At 44.2% G+C, this 26,140-nt stretch overlaps 1 protein-coding gene across 1 annotated transcript in view; it reads right to left on the bottom strand.

The window, feature by feature from the left end:
- The window catches only part of LOC115508933 (phospholipid-transporting ATPase IB), a 599,908-nt gene that overhangs the window by 390,404 nt on the left and 183,364 nt on the right, over positions 1 to 26,140 (bottom strand). The window contains exons 19-24 of the mRNA XM_030308008.1: positions 23,283 to 23,332; positions 20,689 to 20,758; positions 19,692 to 19,776; positions 18,567 to 18,706; positions 16,277 to 16,415; positions 6,947 to 7,011 (exon numbers count right to left, since the gene is read on the bottom strand). Coding sequence (XP_030163868.1) covers positions 6,947 to 7,011; positions 16,277 to 16,415; positions 18,567 to 18,706; positions 19,692 to 19,776; positions 20,689 to 20,758; positions 23,283 to 23,332 — 549 coding nt within the window. The remainder of the gene's footprint in view (positions 1 to 6,946; positions 7,012 to 16,276; positions 16,416 to 18,566; positions 18,707 to 19,691; positions 19,777 to 20,688; positions 20,759 to 23,282; positions 23,333 to 26,140) is intronic.

The raw sequence follows: 26,140 nt of genomic DNA, 5'->3' as shown, positions 1-26,140 counted from the left end.
GATCCAAGACTTGTTACAAAGGTACTATAAATAAGACGGTGAGGAATTGGGCATAAAGAAAGATGTAAACGTAAATGGAGTAAACAGATGGTCGAAAAATCGAGTCACAGATAGGATCAAGTCAAGGTAATTCTATGTGGAAATAATAGTATTGTTCACAAATGGCGCTGGAAAAACTCGATAGCCCTATGGGATGTAAACTGCACTTCAATCTTTACCTCACACCCATGCACCAAAAAAAAAAAAAAAAGAGGTTAGAGTGGAAGAGAGCCAAAGCATAAGAGACCCTTAAAAACTGAGAACAAACTGAGGGTTGATGGGGGGGTGGGAGGGAGGGGAGGGTGGGTGATGGGTATGGAGGAGGGCACCTTTTGGGATGAGCACTGGGTGTTGTATGGAAACCAATTTGACAATAAACTTCATATATTGAAAAAAAAATGGGGAGCAATGAAAACTCTAGTACTAGTAGTAAAATAAAATGGAAACTGACAGTTTCTTACAGAGCTAAATATACATTTCTTTATGACCCCACAATTCCACTCCTAGGGACTTATCCGATAGAAATGAAAACACGCGTCCACACAAAACCCGTACAAAAAGTGTTCACGGAAGCTTTATTCATAACAGCCTTAAGCTGGCAATCACTGAAATGTCCACCAACAGAAGAATGGATAAATTGTGGTGCATCCATACAATGAAATACTGCTCATCAATAAAAAAGAATCAGCTGATACAACCAGCGACATTAACGAACATCAAAATTACCGTGTTGAATAAAAGCCAGACAATAACAGAACCTATTGTTTGGTTCCATTCATATGAAATTCTATCCTAACAGAAAGTAGGTCTGCGGTTGCCTAGGGATGAGGAGGGCTGCCTGCCAAGGGACAACGAGGAAACTTTTGGGGATGATAAAAATGCTCATGTTGTAGAACTCTATGCAGGCTGTAGTTACAGATTCACTAGGTCCCTTCCCGTGGAAGTCAGGGCACTGACTGGGAAAACATGGGACCTTAAGACAGGTGTCTCAATCTGAAAGACTCCAATGGGGACGAGTGTATCAAACTGAAGGGCTCCAAGTCCCTTGACCTCCAAATCCCATCCCCTCCTCTTTGCCAACCAAAGCAAACCCTCCTTCTCTGAGGACAGCCCTATATCTATGCTTGAGGAGCCTGTACGGACGCTACTTTAAGTACCAGGTTCTGTTTCATTAGTAGGGTGAGGCTAACCAAAGATCTCCCCGCCATGCAAGATTTCAAACTATGTAACTTTCACTTTCTCTCTCTCTCTCTCTCTCTCTCACACACACACACACACACACAATCTTCAGATTCTCTGCTCTTCAAAGTCATCCAGGGACCTGAAGCAGTGAGACAACTCTGCCTTCCTCAACATGGAGCTTCCTCAATACAGTCACTTCCAAAGAGACTCTAGCGGTTGCCATTTGCAGTCAACAAAATGGAAAGAACCAAGAAACCAGGGCCAGGGATTTCCTTTTCACTGGGTAATGCAGAAATTTCCCATCTCACTTCTGCTCACATGCCGCCGGTGAGAATGAAATCTCAGAGTCCCATCCAGCCAGAAGGATGCTGGCAAATGCAGTCTCTGCCACCGAGGTCACTAGTGAATTTTACAGGATTCCACTTTCATTCCTAAGAGACCATCCCATCAGTGATGATACATACTCATTTCATAAAACTTGTGTTAAAGAACTAATATTTTGCACAGAATATATCCTTACCAATACATCTTTCCTTTGATGGCTCAATCAAAGCTAGAATTTGTGTGTCTGTGTGTATGCAAGTTAACCCATTTTATTTATTTTTTAATGTTTATTTATTTTTGAGACAGAGACAGAATGCGAGTGGGTTGGGGCAGAGAGAGACAGAGGGGCACAGAATCCGAAGCAGGCTCCAGGCTCCGAGCTATCAGCACAGAGCCTGACACGGGGCTCGAACTCCCGAGCTGTGAGATCATGACCTGAGCTGAAGTCGGACCCTCAACTGACTGAGCCACCCAGGCACCCCGTAAGTTAACCCATTTTAGAAACAGCTACACTTCCACCCAAATATGGAACAAATCTCCTACATTTCACACTTGGCTCAATTACTTGTTCCTCAGAAAACCCCAGCAAGATTTTCTGTAGGTCTTCCGTGCATCTTTGTTTTAATTGTGGCTGTGTTATTTTATCTGTATTACTGGAGGGTACACAAATGCTCCCCAAAAGGCGTGGCGCTTCTTGTCAAGTATCAAAGGATGTCTTCAGTAGATAGCTAGCCGGTTTTGTGAAATTTGGAGAGTAACTTGAATATTAGATGTTTTTATCCACTGCTAATAAAACTGTACAATTTTATTCTCATACTCCTCATTCTCAGTTTTAAAAGCCTCATGAATCCTGAGAGGGTTTTTTTAGTCACCACAGCTAACATTGCAAGACACCATATACGTTTTTGAAAAGATTCAAGATTAATGATAATGGCCTCCTGAGTAATTCTGAAATTTGTTTAACTTGGGAGATCTGATAACTGACTTAACTCATCCAGTAGCTGAAGAAAAGCCTGAACTAGCATGCCCTATCGGTGTGGCTTCTGCAGACACTAGTGTTACCCCCAATCCTTTTTTTTTTTTTTTAAACAGGGATTCACGTAAGCTGGTACCTTGGGAGAGTCAGTTTTCCCAAAACTAAACGCGGCCCACAAATCCACTTAACCAGCACACTCAAAGGGCAATATTTCGCAAACCAAAGAGTGATTGCCCCAGTGTCCACACTTCTTCCTTGCACTCCATGCCTCCCTCCTCCTACCCACTCCTCCCAGGCCCATTTCCTTTTTTTTTTTTTTTTTTTTTTTTTTTTAACATTTATTTACTATTGAAAGACAGAGTCAGAGCGTGAGCAGGGGAGGGGCAGAGAGAGAGGGAGACACAGAATCCGAAGCAGGCTCCAGGCTCCGAGCTGTCAGCACAGACCCCGACGTGGGGCTCGAACTCACAAACCGTGAGATCATGACCTGAGCCGAAGCCAGATGCTCAACCGACTGAGCCCCCCAGGCGCCCCCCTCCCAGGCCCATTTCTAATCGGGGCACCTGAAATAGGATTGGGTGTGCCAGTGCCAACCTATATGGGATCATCAATGAAGCTGATTTCACGGCACTTTTTTCTTTAAACTTAAAAAAAGAAAAAGCACAGTTTCTTCTGCATCCTAACGCATCATCATCTAGTGCTCCCCTGGGGTACATATGATCCACCACCCCCCCAGCCCGGTTTCCAAGACCCCCGATCTCATCTGTATTACAGAGCTTAGATGTTGTTTTGGCAACAGGTGACTAACTCGAAGCAGAGAGATAAATCCCGATCATTTACAAGCATTTGGAGTTCTACCCCGGACATATCTGTCGGTCAAGCGAAAGTGATGGATGGCAGATGTGGCTCTTTGAGGTAATCCCCGTTATTCTCTCCCACTTATATGTGAGGCGAAGTAAGGGGACCTAGGCCCAATGCTTCTAACTCTTGGGCCCCTGCCTTTGTCCCTGTCTGGTCTGCTTCATCCTCAGAGCCCTGCAGCCTAAAAAGCTCAACTTGGGAGCTCCACAGGGATCTGGTACACACCTCGTGTATTTCCCCAGGATTCCTATTCCACACCCACCAATGAAATATTTTGAGAACAGGAATGCCTTCAACCCAACTAAAGAACGAGGGAGAAGGGAACAAGGCGAAAGAGAAGAAGGACTCTAGTCAAAAATAGGGAATACCCCCTGGGCTTGGAGGATGGAACAAAAAAAAAACATAAAAATTGTACCTCTGTTCAGCAGATACTGAGTACGTGGAAGTCATTACACTAAAACCAGACGTTCAACACTGGTTAGAAAGCAGAATTCTTAACAGGCTTCCAAGGGCAGCCAGTCACATCCCCCCAAAACCTGTCTGGCCTCACAAATCACTCCGTGATCTAGGTCAACCAAAAGTCCCGATGTGGGGGCGCCTGGCTGGCTCAGTTGGTGGAGCGTCCGACTTTGGCTCAGGTCATGATCTCACACTGCATGACTTGGAGGCCCGCATCAGGCTCTCTACTGTCAGTGTGGAGCCTGCTTTGGATCCTCTGTCCCCCTCTCTCTCTGCACCTTCCCCCCTCTCAAAAAAGAAGTAAACATTTAAAAAAAATTCCCAGTTTGTACTTAGAGCCTCATAGTGCTGTGTAGAGTCAAAGCCCATCTCTCGGGTTCCCGGGTACACTTGGCATAAAAGGAAAATACAGGCTCACTTCTGAGTTACCATCACATAATAGGCTTAGTTTAAGATCGTGGATGCCTCGGAACCCGAAGATCATCGGCAAACAAGTAAGCTCCTGGCATAGACATCTGGGTGTTCTCACAGGCTAGTTGGCTCCCCCACGGTTTTAGTCCCCCTCTCTGCACCAGCTCTCCACTCTCCTCTCTACCACCAAGCTGTTCTCCTCAGTTTTGATTCCCTCCTAAAGACACCTTGTGTGCAGCCCATCCACGGACAGATAGATGTATGTATATGGTAGAGAGCCACTGTCTCATCAGCGTGACCTTTTAAACAGAAGTTCTAGCCGGTAACTGGTAAATGATCTAAAGTTGGTCCAATCATTCAAACATTTACAGAGTACCTGTGAAAAGCATTGTCTTTGACATAACCAGTTTTTTTAAAAAATCAGATTTGGGGCACCTGGGTGGCGCAGTCCGTTAAGCGTCCGACTTCAGCCAGGTCACGATCTCGCGGTCCGTGAGTTCGAGCCCCACATCAGGCTCTGGGCTGATGGCTCGGAGCCTGGAGCCTGTTTCCGATTCTGTGTCTCCCTCTCTCTCTGCCCCTCCCCCGTTCATGCTCTGTCTCTCTCTGTCCCAAAAAAAATAAATAAACGTTGAAAAAAAAATTTTTTTTTTTAAAAATCAGATTTTTTAGCTCTATGAACCTTATATTTTCACATTTTAAGGGACTAGAGCGAGACAGACCAAATATAAAGTGTTTCACAAAAATGAAAAAGCAAAAAATCCAATTTTTTCAACAGGCAAAGGATTGACTAGACATTTCTCCAAAGAAGATCTACAAATGGCCACTAAGCCCATGACCAGATGTTCAACATCACTAACCATTTAGGGAAATCAAACCAAAATCACAGTGGGATACCACTTCATGCCCACCAAGATGGCTACTACAAAAAAAACCCCCACAAAATGACACATGTTGGTGAGGATGTGGAGACACCGGAACCCTCATTCACTGCTGGTGGGAATGTAAAACGGAGCATCTGCTATAGGAACGGCAAGATAGTTCCTTAAAAGGTCAACATAAAGCTACCATATGACCCAGCAATTCCACCTCTGAGCATATGCTCAAAATAACTGAAGGGTCTTTAAGAGATAGTTGAACACTCGCGATCGTAGAAGCAGCATTCACAACAGCCAAAAGGCAGAAACCACCCAAGTTCCCATTGACAAATAAATGGATAAGCCATACATGAGCTACACATGTAACAGAATATTATCCAGTCATAAAGGATGGACAATCTGACACAGGCTATAAAATAGATGAATTGAGGACATTATGCTAAGTGAAATAAGCCAGTCACAAAAAGACAAATATGGTATGATTCCACTTCTCGGACATACCAGGGTAGTCAAATTCAGAGACAGAGAGCAGAATGGTGGTTGAGCCAGGGGCTCACTGGGGAGGAAGTGAGGAGTTGCTGTTTCAGGGGGACCGAGTTCTAATTTTCTGAGTGGAAAAGAGTTCTGGAGACAGATGGTGATGATACAACAATATAAACATATTGAATGCCACTGAACTGTGTACTTAATGCCTAAGGTGGCGAACTCTACATGTGTTTCATCACAGTTTATATACTTTTATTATATTTATTAATAATAATATATATTATTTCTAGTGATCAGAAGTTCTATAGACAAGAATAAAGGCAAGTGGGATGGGGGTGCTTGGGAGAAGCCAACACTGGGTAGAAGGGAGGTTCTTCACTACCCCAGAGCTGGAGAATTAGGGTCCAGGAGAGGAGGGATGACCCGGGAGGTTTGGGATTCTGGCAGGCAGTGACACAAACAAGGGTAAGAGGCACACTGAGATCGATCCTGAAGCTCCCAAGCCATCGAACAGCATCGCGGGCACGCAGACTCGCCACCTGAAGAGGCGCTCTGTGTGTCGGCCTTCACGGTAGGATTCATGGCCTCCCCAGTCTCCAACTATAAACATCTCTGTACTATATCTCATCCTTTTCACTAACCCTGTCATCTGCTCCTAAAAGAGGCTTTAAATACACTGCCTGAAGGGTGGCCCTGGGTTCCAGGCAGTAAGAAGCCCTTGTTACGAGTCCTGACAAATGGGATTTCGTTGTTCAGCTGATGTCTTCATGTCAAACTACTTCCCAGGTCACTGTTTAACCCCAAATCGGTTCCCCTGGTCTCATCAGAAGCTTTAGGCCACGCCCAGGCGGGTACAGGTCTATGACATGCTCAGAGACCCATGCTGTTCAATTCTGCATGAGCTAGTGGCACTGGAATGTTGGGGGAATGCAGCCTATTCCTATATAAATTCAAACAACTCTGGACGCTTGAATATTATCTTTATGTTAAAGTTTGTGCTAGAAAGAAAATCCTGCAAGTCTCCTTGGTAACTCTGGAGTCGACCATCCCCACTTAACGTAAATCGTAACAGGTCCCGTCAACATCGTAAATGCACAATTCCAGATGCACAAAGGAGAAGGACCTTTAAGCAGTGCTCCAAATTTACTATCCTGGTGTTTAAAGATAAGAGATTACGACATCTGTTCATAAATAACAATATACAGAGTAGTTTTATAATTTTTAGTAAAAAAAAAAAAAAACAAAACACCCTCATCAGTTATACTAGTAATAAATACATGAAGAGTTTAATACGGTAAAAGACACATACAACGTTTGAAAAACGACTTACATCCAGGGAATCCTCCTTCAATAGGATAAGGGCCATATTCTGTGACACCAACCGGCAGGAATATCCTAGAGTAAGAGGAAGAAGCAACATTAGGGAGTTTATCATTCCTTCCAAGAACTCATCACTTTCCAATAGCTGTGTAAACTCATCCTCCCTTCTTGGGTCTTCCTTATCACCATTTTAAGCCTGTCGAGGAACACAGAAGAATTGGACAAGCGTGAGGAGCAGGAAAAGGGAGTTCTTTGAGCAGATTTTGATTCTTGCAGATCACTGAGACAGAACTGGTTGGGAAGGTTTCCGTGACCAAAGGCTAAAATACACATTTGTCAATTTTCCGTGGAGTTTTCCTCATCTTTGGAGAACAGCAGCACCGTTAGGGAGACACATGGACGTTAACGGTGCTTGCGAATCAGCATCAACGAGCCTACCCTACTATCAAGAGCCCTTGTGTGTTTGTTTAACAAAGCAGGTAATTCTCACATCAGGTTTCAAAGGACTACTATCACACAACCGAATCTCTCTTCCTCCCCCAAGTTCAAAGCAAGGTGCATTTCAAGAATCAAATGGAGTTTAAAAAAGAAAATTCCCCTGAAACAAAAAAGTATGTATTCCCACATTGATCCCTATCGATCATTTCCATCCTATTTTTAAAGAGTTCTCTCTATAGGTTAAGCAAGTGGCTCTTCGACTTCTCCCAGGAGGTGAACATATTTTCTCTGAACCACTTCCCTACTCAAGCTTTGCCGTCTACTGCCAAACATCTGGAGATGCTCGGTGACCCCACAGACCAGGAGGAGAGCCTGGCCCCCTGAAATCCAGGCACTGTGGGAAGGAGGCAGCTCCAGCAGGTCCTAAGACCCAGACGTCTGTCAGGAGTCTACTCTCTTCCAAGCTATACCGTCCCCCCCTCTTCAGTGCCCCTTGAGAGAACTGGCGCTTTTCACCAACCTTCGTCGCAATCTAGCTCATTGAGAAAAGGCAAGAGAAGAATCCTCCCATCTAGAAAATTGGCCCTCACAGCAAGTTTCCCCCCCCCCCCCCCCGCCCCCAGCACCTAAAGATAAAGGATTAATGATTACGGAGACAGGAAACCAATCATCAGCAACGAGAATTACAATCTTCGAGCGAGTACCTGGGTGACAATCTCAAGGAAGGGGCTTAACCAGAGCTACTCCTGAAGCGAGGAGGAGCCTGGATTGTTCTCCACAGAACAGCTAAAACATCCGTTCCTACAGATGCTATATTTAACTGGAAAAGGAGACGAGCATTCAACTAATGGGCCAGTCCCAGAACTACTGCATTTATGTGACAATTCTACTCAGCGGGGCTTTTTTTTTGATGTGGAGGAAACCCTATTAAAAGGCACCAAACAGACTTTAAGACACCCAGAAAAATTAAGACCAGGAAAAGCCTTTTGGTTTTTATTTTTTTCTTTTTAGGAAAGAGACAATAAATATGTTTATTTTGGAACGTACAAAGTATATCCTTCACTAACGTTTGTCATTTCCGAAGAATATTTGATATTTCAGAAGAATATTTTTTAAAAGCAATACCATAAAGATATAGTCCAGACCATTAACAATGGTTACCTCAAGGGAATGAGATTATTTCACTTGTTAAAACCACTTCTCATCATTTTAAAAACTAAAACAAACTGAAGAATCTAAAATCGTCAGGCCACATGGGCAAGTACCTGTTTAACCTAGAAGACAAAAAAAAAAAAAAGGGGGGGGGGAGGGCAGGCGGAAACATTTAACAATTTTCTACACATTTTCAAACTTGTTCAAGTCTGTATTTTAACAGCAGTGATGAATAAAAATCAGACTTTCCCAGAATGCCTTTCAAAGTCCTGCCTCATAGGATTGACATAAGTGAAGTCTTTGTTGACCGTTAAAATTTTACAAATGTATTCTTCTTTCCTATAAGTTCTTAGATTAGGCTCAGAAGGGAGGTCTACACTTTATTTTCATTTACAAAAGGCGATGTTGCAACTTTAATTATTTCCCACTATGGTAGGCTCACTCCTTCTGTATACCCCAGAGACTTCCAGTAACGTCACGCAACATAGACTGTTACAAATTTAGTATAACTAACGCAAAAGGGTTTGCTGGTAGATTTTGATTTGAACAACAGCTGTAGAAGCGAGCTATAATTTTTAAGCCCTAACTTGCTGATTTATTTTATATTTTTCAGTCGACGCAAAATGCTGCTTGACAACTGAAGCTGCACAAAGATATTATGGAAAAACTCTTAAATGTTTTTCTAGCCGTTTCAGGGAACAGGGCAATAAATAAAGCCACCGACACTTCTGCGAATTTAAATATACAAAGCTAAAGGTTTCTGGAAATGCGTTTTTTTCAATTTAGAAAATGAAGTGAGATTCTGCTTAGAGAATTATCACACAAAACACCTGCACTAGACAGAACACGGAAGTCTAACACAGTTAATTGTGACTTAGCTAATGTGGCAAATTAAATTATGTCAACCCCAGTTTGGCGTGCTTGATTTCTAATGTTTGTGGATAAAATGAGATCAACTCCTGGAGAAGGGCCAGGTATGAAATGTCAATCCGCACTTGTAAATTGAGGTCTAGCTCTTTAATCTTGCAATCTAACAAAACGGCCATAAAATCACTAGGAAGAGAACCTCTGGGATTTTACTTTTTACTACAGCTGAAATTAACAGCACGCTACAAAAGTGTTTAGTCTTTCTGCTACCTGAGTATAATCAACATCCAAAGAAATCAAAATATTTCAGACTCTATGGTACTTAGAGCAGGACTGCATTTTAAGAAAATAATCATCCACGCTAGGAAGTATCACCAAACCCAATCTCTCAGATTCTGAAATCGGTCTCTTTTTTTTTTTGAGATAAACTCACATCGTCAAAGACACCTAAGTCCAGATTTCTCTGGAGACATTTCTGGGAGGGTTAGGTACACTTTATCCTTACTAAGCATGGATCTTAGGCTCAGATTCATCAACCTACCCATCACTGAAATTCAGGCTGGTTCCAAACCCTTAGTAAGTGCGTTGTTGGTCCTAACTATTTTCAGAGAGAATCTGATCAATATTTGAGTATAAATGTATGAAACGCACTGCCAGACATCAGGAATGGATGATGAAAGATGATATTCCTAATCTATGCCAGAGGGGGCCAACGAAGCTCAGAGTCCTTCATCATCCAGAGAACCAGGGCTCATCCCCCAAAACCACACACCTGGGCACCTTTCCCTCCAGATCCTTCTCAGGAAAAGGCTACTTCACGTAAGAGCACAGGACCTCAGCCTCGCCTCACAAACTGGGCCATCCTGACCCATTCTATGCTCAGACTTTTTTTCTTTTTTTTGAACCCTTGAAGGCTCAAGTTGGAAACCTCGAAGCCTTCCTTTCTCTTTTTTGGCTCAGGTATTTTTCCTTCTGGGAAGTAAAGATCAAGTATCACAGGTCCATGCTCAGATTTTCAGCATCTTCCCACCTCTGTGATGTAGGCTAATAACTTGCTTGGTATTTCTGTGCCTCAGTTCTATCTTTAAAAGGGGGATGATGGCTGTCTCAGGGGAATCAAATATAAAACAGACACAAATGACTCAGCACAGTATTTGGCACAGTACGGCCAACGTTCACTCGGTAACCATTATTAACACCAGTCATGCTTAATGTCTGTGCTGTGCAGTTAGTACTTTCTCATCATCTATTTCACTCTGTTTTGGCTCAGGATTAACTCGTGCCCCAATTAGGGAATGCGGGTCCCCCACGCCCGTACTAGAACGTCTGGCAACAACACCAGCTGCAGGTGATCAAGATATAACGTATCTGACTTTTTGGTGAAAAACAACACTCAGACTGAGATCACCGCCAAACATCCCAGCTTCACTGAAAACAGACACCTGTCTTTCTTGCAACGGGCAATAATAGGATAAGCAGGCACCATATTTACTTTCTAAAAATTAAACTTCTAAGACTGTAAGACATGGCTCAGAAGCGTTAAATGATGAGTAAAAAATGAGGGGTGGGGGAGTAGGGTGCGGAATTACAACTTAGGAATAGTTTACAATGAAAGCTCTTTCCCGCCTAATGGCTTTAAAATGGAATCACACTAGGATTTTTTTCTCACTCATCCTATATCCATCAGAAAAAAAATCATAGATTCTGAGGACTTCACATCTATTTAATAGATGTTATATCCAGTGGTAATAAGGAAATGACACAATTCACGAAGGCTACATCTGAAATTTCACTTTAGACTAACGCATGCCAAGTTCTTAAGCTAAAAAAGAAAATTGCCAACTCCTTGAAACATAGCTAGTTAGCACAAATTCAAGCCTGGTGCAGCAGGATTCTGGCACCGTGCCAGTTCCAAACTACCTAAAACCCACAGGCAAGACGACTGTCTATATAGTACTCACTGGCTCCTCAGAGACATAAATATCCTGGAATTTAATTTGACTAAATATTTCCAAGGTATGAACTAAAAGTTACATTTTAGAAATATGTATTAAAGTATGACAGATAAATGCTGAAGAAAATGAACAACCCCAAACACCTAGCGTCATCTCTAAAGGTGAACGCTTACTCTACGTACCACTAAGAAAATGTTACTAAACCGTAAGAGTCGACGATCATAAGACATCCCAATTTCAGGACACTGCCATATAATAACAACGTGCCGCCTGGAACCGATGATCTATTGTACCATTCTCCCCCAGTCTTCAAATTTCAGAGAACAGATTTACGAAAGCTATGTGAATCCGTGTAAAATGAGCCCTGCACCAGAACTGAGGGGCCCTGAGACCTCATACTAGCTTGGTCATTAAATACAACGTAACTTTCATAAACACTGAACTTCCCCTTTGAGCCAGAAGACCGCTGAGATGTAAAGACTGAAGACCGTGTTCAGAAGGCACTCCTAGCAGAGCGCTGGCACTGGGCAGATACTCCATTAATTTGCTCTCTTGTCCTATACTACAAAGCTGTAATCATCAAGACAGTGTGGTACTGGCACAAGAACAGACATTCAGATCAATGAAACAGAATAGAGAACCCAGAAATGGACCCACCAACGTATGGCCAACTAATCTTTGACAAAGCAGGAAAGAATATCCAATGGAATTAAGACAGTCTCTTCAGCAAGTGGTGCTGGGAAAACTGGACAGCGACATGCAGAAGAATGAACCTGGACCACTTTCTTACACCATACACAAAAATGAACTCAAAATGGATGAAAGACCTCCATGCAAGACAGGAAGCCATCAACATCCTTGAGGAGAAAGCAGGCAAAAACCTCTTTGATCTTGGCCGCAGCAACTTCTTACTCGACACGTCTCAGGAGGCAAGGGCAACAAAAGGAAAAATGAACTACTGGGACCTCATCAAAATAAAAAGCTTCTGCACAGCAAAGGAAACACTCAGCAAAACTAAAAGGCAACCAACAGAATGGGAGAAGATATTTGCAAATGACTATCAGATAAAGGGTTAGTATCCAAAATCTATAAAGAACTTACCAAACTCAACGCCCAAAAAACAAATAATCCAGTGAAGAAATGGGCAAGACATGAATAGACACTTCTCCAAGGAAGACATCCAGGTGGCCAACCGACACGTGAAAAAATGTTCCACATCCCTCATCATCAGGGAAATACAAATCAAAACCACAATGAGATACCACCTGACACCTGTCAGAATGGCTAACATTAACAACTCAGGCAACAACAGATGTGGGCGAGGATGTGGAGAAAGAGGATCTCTCTTGCAATGTTGGTGGCAATGCAAGCTGGTGCAGCCACTCTGGAAAACAGGATGGAGGTTCCTCAAAAAACTAAAAATAGAACTACCCTAGGACCCAGCAATTGCACTACTAGGCATTTATCCATGGGATACAGGTGTGCTGTTTCGAAGGGACATGTGCACCCCCATGTTTATAGCAGCACTATCAACAGTATCCAAAGTATGGAAAGAGCCCAAATGTCCATCAAGGGATGAATGGATAAAGAAGATGTGGTATATATATATACAATGGAGTACTACTCGGCAATCAAAAAGAATGACATCTTGCCATTTGCAACTAAGTGGATGGAACCGGAGGGTATTATGCTAAGTGAAGTTAGAGAAAGACAAAAAATCATATGAATTCACTCATATGAGGACTTTAAGAGACAAAACAGATGAACATAAGGGAAACAAAAATAATATAAAAACAGAGAGGGGGACAAAACAAGAGACTCATAAATATGGAGAACAAACTGAGGGTTTGGAAGGAGGGGTTGTGGGAGGGGGGATGGGCTAAATGGGTAAGGGGCACTAAGGAATCTACTCCTGAAATCATTGTTGCACTAGATGCCAACTAATTTGGATGTAAATTTTTAATTAAAAATAAAATTTAAAAAATAGAAAAAAATTTGCTCTCTTGTCTTCCATAAAGAAGTAGAACTCTAGACACTGGATCATCTTCCCAAATATCCCCTGAATCCCTGAAAATGCAGACCGAATGCACCAAAATGTACAGGACATCAAGTATTACGGATCAGTAACAGCTCATATTTCCGGGGCCACGAGGAACACGCAATGAGTACAGAGGCATACAATCCACACTGTATCTGGAGCACGACCTCATGCTGCTTGTAGCTGTCACCTGTGGCCTGGCGTGGACAAGTCTAAACACAACGTCTGGATGTCTATACTTTGTTGAGCCTTCTGCATCATTTGCGGGCGCAACAGAAATCCTAAATCAGAAAGCGACATTTAATCCCTCAACACCACCCAACACAACCCAGGATTCCCAGTGAGCTCTGAATGCAAAGTGAAAAAGTAACTCAGACAGAGCTCTTTCAAAGAACATCAGTTCCCCGGCTGTTGGATGCATACTTAGTAACACCAAAGATCTGTTTGCATTCTGACACACTAGAAAAATATGTGAGTAGAAAAAAAACTCCAGAATACAAGACTTTGGTAAAGTCATCAGCTTATCTATGAACAGGATGCATCATCTCCATGTGGTCCTGTAGAGGATTTGCTAAGAAAAGATCAATTTTAAAATATCTAATGGCTGTGAATACTCCTGGTCCCCAAGCTACAAATGTTGCTCTACCCTCTTTGATAAAAAAGCACAAAATACTATCACCATGATTTTTACAAACTCTTCAGATAGGTTTTCAATTATCTCATAAGCCTGAGACAAGCCTCACAGCCTTCAAGTCAAACTTTCCTTTAGGAATTACAATCCATTTTCTTTTCTGGGTTGACTTTTAAGCCTTTGCTTTCATTTGCGTGTATTCTAAACTCCTCCAGACCCTGATATGCTCAGGTATGACAAAAGGGACGTGGGTGATTTTGCAGACAGGCCATGAGAGGGACAGTGGCCTTTTTCCAGCCAGCACACTCACACTCTCTTCTTACAGCAAACACAAGAAAGCACTTAAGGAAGTCGTCCGGGGCTAGGGGCATAAAAAGGTCATTAGTCCAGCAGGAACACTCAACCTCTGTTTTCCAGATCTTATCACCGTAGTACAATTTTACCTACCTTTTGATATTGCTCTAAGAGAGCAGAAAGCACACCCCTAAATTTTCAGTATTTGGGGGCAGCAGTCAACTTTATGTGCCCTATATGAACAAAAGGAGCCACATATCAGCAGGTATTTTAACCCAAATTTTATGGGAAATCGTACCTGAAGGGACAACACATACATATATATAGAGAGAGGGGCATTATCCCAAAAGCACATGTTTACCTTCTTTTTAAAAAAATGTTGACATCACCAAAGGGTGATGTGCACAAGCTATAGAATTTTATTTTCTAGTAATAGTGAGGGATCTGCACAGAAGTATCATCCTACTTTTGCCCAGAAACATGCATTTGACAGACAACTAACACAAATCAATAGGTAATGTCTATACCTGAAGCTTCAGAGATGGTTATGAATCACCTGTCACTCGCCTGAGACTTTAATTTCAGTGGTGTGGGGGCCCAAACTGCATTTGATTAGTCACAACCTTGATAAGAAATGATTAGGGGCGCCTGGGTGGCGCAGTCGGTTAAGCGTCCGACTTCAGCCAGGTCACGATCTCGCGGTCCGGGAGTTCGAGCCCCGCGTCAGGCTCTGGGCTGATGGCTCGGAGCCTGGAGCCTGTTTCCGACTCTGTGTCTCCCTCTCTCTCTCTGCCCCTCCCCTGTTCATGCTCTGTCTCTCTCTGTCCCAAAAATAAATAAAAACGTTGAAAAAAAAATTAAAAAAAAAAAAAGAAATGATTAAATGACTCTTGTCTATAAAAAAAAAAAATTCACTTCAAAGGGTAAGCATTGACTACAACTGTGGTTATCTGAAAGAGCTGATTCAAAACAGAAGGTTTAAGGAAAGGGCCACCATTGGATTCAGGTGGTAACATTCCAAGGCGACCGCTCCAAACAGGATACCAGTAACCTAAACCTAGATGCTCCAGTATGTTCCTTTCTGAAGTCAGCTGTAACCCGGAGTCTGTTTCCATAAAGACATCATAAGTCATGTGGTCTCACGTACTCCTTTGATCACATGCGCACCTGGGCTGGTGCTACATAATGACACCGGAAGTGGCAGACAACTTCAAGGGAACTTAAGCAATCGAAAGGAGACCTTCTAAAATGAGTCATTTCAACTCCTTCCAAACTCAAAATGTGTCTCTTTAACATGAATGGAGTTATTTGGACTTAAAATTCCCTTTCTTCAATTTTCCTTTCTGTGATGTTTAGCAAGCAAAGAGGTTACCAACCCAGGCAGGGGAGGGAAAGAAAGACACAGCGCTCTTAGAAAATCCATCGGTTGGTAAAATCATCCCAGTGGTCATAATTATCCAAAATTATAATGCATATTAAACTCAGTGAGGGATTGGGTGGCTCCGTCGGTTGGGCATCCAACTTCGGCTCAGGTCATGATCCCATGGTTCGTGAGTTCGAGCCCCGCGTCGGGCTCTGTGCTGACAGCTCAGAGCCTGGAGCCTGCTTCCGATTCTGTGTCTCCCTCTCTCTCTCTGCCCCTGCCCCACTTTCACTCTGTCTCTCCAAAAATAATAATAAACTCAGTGAAAACATCTTAGCCTCAGACTAAAACTTTGTGAAGAAAGTGCTAAGAAAAAAAAGTTTTCAAAACTTGAATTCTATATTCTACGTTTCAGGGAGATGGAGTTTCAGTGTTTATTACAGGCAGATAATGCTCACAAGAGCATCTTCATTTGATTTAGGTAAACTTCCCTGGGCCTTAAAACATCATCTGTCAATGCCTTTGAGGAAGCCCTAGGCACTTCTACGAGACACTTTAAAAACAATACAAAACCAGCATCAGGAAATTTTAAAATGCATTACCTATATTAATTGCAGTTTCTTGTTTGTCTCCTGTCAACACCCATATTTTAATCTCTGCCTTCAATAGAGTCGCTATGGTTTCTGGAACACCTGCCTGAAGGCGATCTTCTATGGCTGTGGCTCCAAGTAACAGTAAATTCTAGATTGAAAAATAACATCAATTAAAGATCGGTACATGCTTAAGAGCAGCATTAACCACAAAACTGACCCAAAAAGGCAGTCAAAATGTTGACGGTTCTCTTATTTCCTGTACATTAAGCCTTTGTTTGCAAATAATTAATGATGCTTCATGTACTGAGTTTCAAAACTGTTTGCGGTGTTAGAACCACTCAAGACACAGAGGCAACCCAGTATTCATCATTTATTTCCTGGTCCATGGGCATGTTAAAATAGAAATCACCCAGCGGTAAAGCATACAAGCAAGTTATCCTGAGGATAGTCACAGTACGTGAGCCCTCCCCTCTGATGAGCTAAGGACATACCATATAATAGTTAACACGGAAGCAAAACTCATTCTAGATGATAACGCACATTCCACAGCCCCTGCCCAGAGAGCCTGTTAACTGCTTACCTACCTCCCCTGAGTCTCTCCATGACAGAGTACCTTAGCTTGATTACCTGATTGTGGAAAAAGCATCCACTATCTGCTTGGTGCAAAGGGTGCCCCATGGGCACATCACCTACTTAACCGTCTTCTTCCTTTTCTTTCTTTCTTTTTTTTTTTTTTTTAAAGTAGGATTCATGCCCAGAATGGAGCCCAATGCAGGGCCTGAACTCACAACTCTGAGATCAAAAGCGGAACTAAGATCAAGAGTCAGATGCTTGGGATGCCTGGGTGGCTCAGTCGGTTGAGAATCCGACTTCGACTCAGGTCATTATCACGCGGTTTGCGGGTTCGAGCCCCGCGCCGGGCTCTGTGCTGACAGCTCGGAGCCTGGAGCCTGCTTTGGATTCTGTGTCTCCCTCTCTCTTTGCCCCTCCCCTGCTTGCATTCTGTCTCTCAAAAATAAATAAACGTTAAAAAAAAAAAAAAAAAAAGTCAGATGCTTAACTGACTGAGCCACCCAGGTGCCCCGGTTTAATCATTTTCTGATTCTAAAGTAATTTTGGTTATTTCCAGTAAAGCAGAAACAATGTACACTTGAATTTGGTTCCACTCCTACCAAATTCCATTAAAGTGACACATAAGTAAATATAAAACTCAAGTAAAAACAGGGCATAAAAAAATTCAAGAGTCATTTTAAAAAACACAAAGAATGATAAAAGCTAATGACTCCAGAGTTCTAGAAACTGGAAATTGGATGGGCCAATGGTTGCCGACATGAAACAGAAAAAGGTGAAATCCAGCTCCCAGATGGGAGGGAATCTAATACCTAGAAAGCTACCTGACGCCTTGGGTTAAACTGAAAAGAACAGAAACAACATCGAAAATCAAAGTAGGCAATACAAAGCACCAATGGCAAAAGCAGCTGTTACTAGAATAAGTGTGAAAATTCTCAGAATGAACAATGTCCAACCAGCCTATGGGGTCTGATTCATGTAACTCATGTAAGTCAACAGGGTGCCTAATCTTAGGCAAACCCAGAAAGTCACTGACATTGTTTTTGACCTGATACTTCTTGAGATACCATTAACACTTAGCGGAAGCTGGTTCAATCTTTCAGGTAGCCCATAAAAACTAAGTGTTTCTTGGGGCACCTGGGTGGCTCAGTCAATTGAGCATCTGACTTTGACTCGGGTCATGATCTTGTGGTTTGTGGGTTAGAACCCCAGATCAGGGTCCATGCTGACAGCACAGAGCCTGCTTGGGATTCTGTCTCCCCGTCTCTCTCTCTGCGCCCCTCCCGTTTGTTTCTCTCTCTCTCTCTCTCTCTCTCTCTCTCTCTCTCTCTCCCTCCCTCCCTCCCTCTCTCTCAAAATAAATAAATAAACTTTAATAAAAGAAAAAAAACCTAAGTGCTTCTTAAAGCAAAGAAAGACATCATTAAAAGCTAATGGTTAAGGGGCACCTGCGTGGCTCAGTTGGTTAAACGTCTGACTCTTGATTTTGACTCAGGTCATGATGTCAGGGTTATGAGGCCAGGCTCAGCTCTGGACAGACAGCACTGGGCATGAAGCCTGCTTAAGATTCATTCATTATCTCTCTCTCTCTCTCTATCCCTTCTTCTGCCCCTCCCCTATGCACACACGCTCTCCGCTATACAGCAAAAGGATTCCTGTCCAAAGACTTTGTTGAATATGTGGTGGAGCCCCTCACTGGGCAGGTAACAAGTGTATCACGTGCCATTACCTTCTCTATGATCTCATAGCACTCTTCCAACCGCTGAGCTCTGTCTTTCAAGATGGTGCTGGCTTCTCGATAGACTTTAAGCCACTCCTCATACTCCTGCTCAGAGAGGTCAGCATAAGCCACACAGAGAGTCCTCAAGCCTGCAAAACAGCCATAGTGTATCCAGCGATGGAAAGAAGCAGGACACCTTCCCTCCTAGGTGACATCACGTGGCTCCATTTTATACCCGCATACTCAAAAAAAATTCAAGAAACTATCTGCTTTTTAGGTCACTCTAATTCAACTTTCACTCATCGAAAAAGGGAAGGTAGAAACAAGTCTACTGCATTTTGCTATAAACCACCTCGAGGATACATTTGAGAGTCCATGAGAAGCGAGAAGCCGTGAACGTGAACTCCCTACGGCAGACACGTACAGGAGCTGGGCACGATCTATACGTATGTGTGCCGTGGGCAGGTATCAGAAGTAGAGGAGGCAGGAGAGCAATAAAAGCCCAACATGCTACCGTGTGGAAGACCCAGGCTTTCAAGCAGTCACATGTGCACGTGCACACGCATGCAGGCACACACACACGCTCATAGCCACAGGAACACACGAAGCCAAGAAAGCAGCAGCCAGCACTTAGGCAAGGCTCCAACGTTCATCGTGTTCCCTTGCTGGAATCTCTGACATCCTTTCAGAGAACTCCTGTCCCAGTCTCTGTGGGCTCAGTGAATTACTGCTTCCTCAAGTCATGGATAAGCCAGCGTCACAAGGATCACGAGAGGGGGACGGGGAAGTGAGGACATGGGTTTTCTGAGAACGGGAATAATGACTACAGAATGATTCTACACAGCGTGAGCTGGCCTGTCTGCTCCCTTCGTCCTTCAGGGGAAGAGCGAACAGAGTCACGCAGGTAACTCTGCGTGGACTCTGGTGCACATGGCGTCGTGGCCATGGGCACAGAATGTGGAGGGTGGGGGCAGGGGTTGGCCCTAGGAAAGTACACTCCTAGGAAGCAAGCCAAGTACGGCACAAAACGGACATGTCCACTCAGACCATGACCGCTCACCCCCAAGCATCAGCCGCAAACACTTGAAAGTAAAACTTCAATGGTTAAAAATAACATTTCCAAATTTCACTGACCTTCCGTGGCAAAATATTCCAGATGGCACAGGGTTTCTTCCATGTATTTTGAGTCTTTTGAAAGCCTCTCAAAAATCACATTATCCTATAAAATAGAGAAACATTGTGACTGGCAAACCTTTAAGTAAACCCTGCGGTCAGCATTCTAAACCTAGCTTTGTTTTAATGATGCTTATCCAATGTGAATACTTGAGAGTACTTGAGCGGGCAGGTAGAAATACAGTTCTCAGACAGATTCACTCATGAGCTTTGGAAAACAAACTGGGTATGGATGTGTCCAGACAAAAACTTTGGGGAGAACCGTAAGCGTCAAGAGAACTGTCAGAGATGTAATGGTACCTACATCTACCCAAATTTGCAAAATACGTACCGATGTGTAGAACACCTTTATGCAGAAGCGGAAAGGGTACCATGCACATCCTAAACTGCACAAATACACTCTTGCTTCCTGCCCCTGCGGGAGCTCCCAGCCATGGCGTGCACCAGCCACTAGGCCCTGAACCCACTTCAGCTAAGAAACACTGAGCAACACAGCTCAGAAAAGCTCTCTGTGATGAAAACACAAAACACAACAACTACGAATAGCTATTTGAGAACGAACACACACACACACACACACACACACACACGAATACTTAAAAGATCATCACAGGTCGTTATGAACCATTCCATCTTCCTGAAGTCACAACATAATGGTGATAAAACGAGAATCACAAGTCACACCCTAAGGATCTCGCATCACACGGCAAAGTGCTATTTCTGAAACCACCTATTGGCTAGAAGGAAGCTTTTCAGGGGCCACGGTTGCCACGCTGGCCTGAACCGCCACTGTCTTCAGTAGGCCTTTACTACCAAGTCAATTTCATGGCCCATCTGAAAGAGCCTTTCAGCCTTGGGCAAACTTCCAGGGCACGAGGACGACAGCGGTCAGGAGAAGCAGGTTCACAAAGGAGCCACCAAGGGCACCTGCTACACAAGACGCTCGGCCAGTACTTACAGCCCCCTTACAGTAGAGTCGAAGCTGGCCTGAAGGAGTTCGAACAATTACAGACATTCTTTTTCTGTCACTGTAAGAGTAGGAAAAAAAAAAAAAAAAAGTTATCACTGGTCTGTATTGTAGGACCCATGCCCTATGATTAAGCACCAAACACATCAAAAGATGGCCTGGTAGCCCTAAAAATGGAGAAACTCCGTTTTCCTTATCTTTTCCTTCAAAGGTGGGCTTTAATTGTATACTTCCCATTCTTTTTATTATACACAACGGATATAAACCTATTTTTTTCCCTGCCATGGAAACTCACTAATATGATTATGTATAGCAGGAGAGCAGAAACAGAAAACTTGACCGTCCGCTACACACATCTAATTTACTCCTGACGATACTCCGTAAAAGTGTTTTTGTTCTACGGCTCAAAATGTTAGTAATCTGCCCAGTAAGCAACAGAGTGGAAGCTTCTATAGACATCCGCTGAACTCAAAAGTCCCTTGTTGGGTCTTCTTTTAACTGGAGTAGAAAGCAATTACAAAGTCGTAGAACATTCCTCACACGGCACTGAGGTGAGCCTCACTGCTGCCCTCCCCACTCCGACACGGACCCTCCTACATTGGTCTTTCATCGTGACTCATGCTCACTCACGGAGCCTTCAATGGCTCCCCACTGCCTACAGGTTCCAATTCTTGCTGACCTCCACTCACCTCTGCGGCCTGGTCTATCTCGCACGAACCCGCCCGTTCACCAGCAGCCCTCCAGCACACCGGAAGACACGGCACCCCCCCCCCCCCCCGCTCCTGCCCCATGCCTCTCGCAGACAACATTCCATCCTCCTGAAACACGTCCTAACCACAGCGGGCCCCACACCACCCACCCCAGCAAGGGGATTTCCAATGGACTATGAGCTCCTCAGACTAAGGGACGTTCTCTCTCCAGCTCTGTGTAAGTTCCCACACCCTAACCCTAAGCACTCTGCCTGGCCTGGATTTGAATTCTCCCTCGGCCACCTAGTAGCCGGGGACTCGTGGCAAAGTTGTTTGGCCAGCACTTCGGTTCCTGAATGCGCAAAGCAGGACTGCCACCAGGTACCGCAAAGGAGTGTGGTCACGATTAAGTGGCGCTGGGAAAAAGAGGAGTCCACTAAAAAGAAACAGAACCACAGCTCTAAGTGATCTTTTATTCCCACATGCTCTCCCATAAGTTTTTAAAACATCCTCACGTCCATATTCACCTGCTTTAATTTAATTCCCTTTCCTCCTCCTTGTCCCTCCAATAACTGCTGGTCCCAGTTAACACAGCCGCATAACAGCACAGTTTCCAGGACACCAGTAAGAGACGGGGCACCAAAAGTCCGGAGCAATGTTTAGTATGTTCCTCACCTCCACCCACAGGGACACTGTCTCCTACTCCCTCTATGAACCACTGCTGTTATCAACCATCGTTCTTCCCCTCTGAATACGCAGCCACAAGGGCTCTTGACCCACCAAAGTTCAAGTTTTCAGTCCTAAAACTAAAGACTTGGGCTGGAAAGCATTTCCTACAAGAGGGTTACAAAACTGATCTTTTTCAGGGGCGCCTGGGTGGCTCAGTCTGTTAAGCGTCCGACTTCAGCTCAGGTCACGATCTCCATGGTCCGTGAGTTCGAGCCCCGCATCTGGCTCTGTGCCGACGGCTCAAAGCCTGGAACCTGCTTCAGATCCTGTGTCTCCTCTCTCTACCCCTCCCCTGTTTGCACTCTGTCTCTCTCTCTCTCTCTCTCTCTCTCTCTCTCTCTCTCTCTCTCTCTGTCTCTCAAAGATAAACACAAAAAAAATTTTTAAACTGATCTTTTTCAAACAGCTTACAAAGCAGACAGAATAAACAATGTGTGAAATCATTTAACAAAGGTTATTAAAAAAACCCAAAGTTTAATAATTGGAAAATAGGCTCTCGAGGTAGCAAAAGAACTTTGCTCTCGTACTGACAGTCAGTGTTGAGAAGGCAAGAAACAAAACATTAGGATTTTTCAAAAGGACAAACCAGGAATGATCTAGGGAAGCAAATAATCAACAAATATTCCTGGGTCTGAAAATTAGATAAACCACCCTGGGGAAGAATGAGTTGGCATATAGACAGAACAGCTGCCCAACTCAGACAAAGCCTCCGACGGGGATGGACTGATCTTACCTGTCTTGGCTTGTCAGTGCCCCAGATCTGGCATGAGAGTGCTCAGATAAAGCACGAGGCACCACCTCACGGGACTTGGGAAAAACCAACAGAAATAAGGCCCTCCCCACCACACACTCCAAACTGTGCAGACACGTCCGCGGCTGCTGATGCCGGAACAGCGGGTCTGGAAATCTACAGAAACAGGAGGCTATGGGAGCACAGTGCTTCACTCGGGGAAAACACACGCGCGCACGCACAGGAAAATGACCTGCTTCACTCTCTTTACAGAAAGTCCCAAATTCCAGACAGGAGAGGGACAGTGGAGATCTACTCAGTAACTTTAATACCTAAGTGCTGTATTTAATCAGATCATACAATCTTGCAAACACTCTGATGAAGCTGTTAAATATATACGGAAGTATTTTATTCCGGCGCATGAAGGAGAAGCATACCTAGAAAATTCCAGGACGTTAAGGATTCCAAATGTCTGTTCCTGTCCCATCTAAAGGAAGAAAAACAGGCTCTTACCTGAGGTGCCAAGTATTAAAATCTTAAAACAACAGTCTCCCCAGTCGTAAACCTCTCTATACACACATCTCCCCGTCCCTCCTCCTCCTCCCAGCGCGCTCTCTCTCTCTCTCTCTCTCTCTCTCTGTATATAATCCACACACACATATCCCCCTCACCCTCCCTCTATGTAATACACACACATCGATTACCTCTCCCGCTCTCCCTCCTCCCCACCTCATTCTCTCTCCATCTCTATCTGCCTGCCAAGGCCTTTTCAACAGGTACAGGTTTCTCACAAGCCAGTCAGGTGGGGTCATAGCGCCCCCTTCTGGTAGGAGCTTCTCATTCTTCTCTAGGACATCACAACAGCTGGCTGACCCTCCCTTCCAAGAACATCTGAAACCTTGGGGCCAGTCATGCTTCTGAATTCAGAATTTTATACATTTTATTAAAAATGCACACATACACCATGTGGCATGATTTCCCCAGAGGCTTATGCGGCCACAACGCCCTAAAATCCAACACATCAATTTTCCGCAGCAAAACGTAGGACACGGAGATTCCTAAGACCATAAACGGCCTCATGTCAGTTCTGGCTAAGTTTTGCTGCCAGACACCTATTCCCCAAATACAGGAGAAAACTTTTTTGGAGTCCAAAGCTTCCAGGATTCGCAATTTAGAAATAAGGATTATGGATCTGCGTAAGATTTTAGAGCAATTCATCAAATGTTATTTTTCTTCAAGTTCTTCAAAGCTGGAACCTCAATGTTCTCGATTTTTCCCGGAAGGTTCCAGGCTGTGTGGACCGTGGCCAAACTCCTTAATCAAACCTGCTCTCTATTTCCCCAATACATCGCGGTGAAAAGCACGTGGGCCTTGAAGTTCCATAGGTAGGAGTCAGAATCTTATTTCTGCCACTGAGCGTGTGGCCTCCTCACGAACGTGTCCCTCAGGCTTGAGAGAAGTAATGAATGAAGCCAATTATCCAGGGAAACCTGAGGCATCATTACTTTCCTGTGCACAACTCTCCTCACACCCAGAGATACAACCAGTGACCCTCCTCATCCGGTTCTTTCTCCTCAGGCTGTCCCAACTTCCTCAGAGGCCCACTCAGAAGCGTGCCCACCACTACCCCGCAAATCGGCCCAAGCGCTGTGACCGCCGGGTGCTAACCCCTCTCTGCTCTCAGGTCAACCACTGGGCAACCACGTGCATCCCACGGACTCGACCATTAAGATGATCAGTAGCGGCCACTTCATGGCAACAGCTGGTAACCAACTTGAGAAGGTGGGGTTTGAGGACACTCTGGCTGAACGGGATCTCGAAGGTATTATTTATGGCCCTGAACTAGTCAGAGAGTCTCATGTACTCCCAGACACGTGGCCTTAACGGGCTAATAAAATGACAGAGGGGTGCCCATCCACCCTTCACCAACATCTACCACCGTGATGACAAGGTCAGTGGGCTCCCTGGCTTCCCTATATTTAGCCGCTCTTGTGAGCAAAGCAGAAGCAGCCTTGTCTCCTTGTCTCTCCCACTCATGCCCAGTCAGTCCATCCCGCCTCCAGTCCCCATCGCCGTAACGCACAGAAGCCAGCAGCACCCGTGCGACAGCAGATCATACAGCGAAGGTTCTGAGTCTCCCCAAACTGAGGGGGGCGAAGGCTTGAAAACCTTCCACAAAGGAAATTCTGTATTCAGTCTGTTGCTTTGCTCCACCTCTAATGACTGCACCTTTCCCTAAGCGAGACTTGCTGGTGATTAAAATGAAGTAAAAATGATTATGATTTCATCTCTGTCCTTCAGAAGACAGGAACCCCAAAACGCCAAGAAATGGGCACTCTGTCAAGGTCTGGTATTTTCTAGGTTTCGCATTTCTAAGTACAAGAAAAAAATGGAGCACTGCCAAGTTAGGAACGATAACAGCTATGTAAGTTAGTAGTGAATTTCAAGTGCATCAGCAAGGTCTAGAGACACAAGATACGTAAAGGCAAAAACCGTTATAATCCGTCAGTCCTCCCCAAATTGAGGGGTGCAGGAAGGCAGAGGAGAGAAGGCAGTGACTGCTTCCAGTCCCCTCATCAACACAGACTGTAGCGAAATGCAGCCCCTCTAATGGTCAGCATCAAAAATGCCAGGGCATTGCCAGTCCCAACCATCAATTTCCCCCGTTACCTGCCTCAAGGGTCCCTACTGGATGTTATACTTGATTTCCATTTTTTCCTGTCACGAAATTTCTCCCTCAGGCTTCCTGAGCAGCCAAACTCAAAAAAACCATACAAACAGAAAACAAAACAATCATAAAATAAACAAATCCCTTGACTGTAGGGAAAAGAAAAACTCGTGTAAATAACAAAGATCTTAAGCGCCAACTTGCCTCTCCCCCCGCCAGGGAGACCGAAGCTAATGCGCCAAGGGCTGTGCTGGGCAAGACCTCTACGTGCCAAGGTCACAGAGACAGAGTCACAGATCCTGTCCTCAGGACAAGTGGGCCACGTGCTTATTTCCCTATGACAAAACCAAGAGCAGGCTTGCTAGGTTCTTTACTACAAATCACACCAGCACATGCAAGACTTGTGGAGAAGTATCTCTGAGAGAAAAATGCCCGCAACACAACATGAATAAGCTGACAGAATCCCGTCATGCCCGCAGTTTCGCAACGGGGCCTAATCCTCACGGGAGGGGGGAAAAAAAAAAAGAAATGTAGCTATCGTGTTTACATCAGACACGCTATTTCAAACACAGTCTTCAAAAAAGGAGGTGACATACAATGTCAAGAGGTACCCGGGCTCGTCACTTA

Source organism: Lynx canadensis, chromosome A1 (genome assembly GCF_007474595.2).
Source record: "Lynx canadensis isolate LIC74 chromosome A1, mLynCan4.pri.v2, whole genome shotgun sequence".
In the NCBI taxonomy this organism is placed as follows: Eukaryota; Metazoa; Chordata; class Mammalia; order Carnivora; family Felidae; genus Lynx; species Lynx canadensis.
This window is presented reverse-complemented; position numbering and strand designations above follow the sequence as displayed.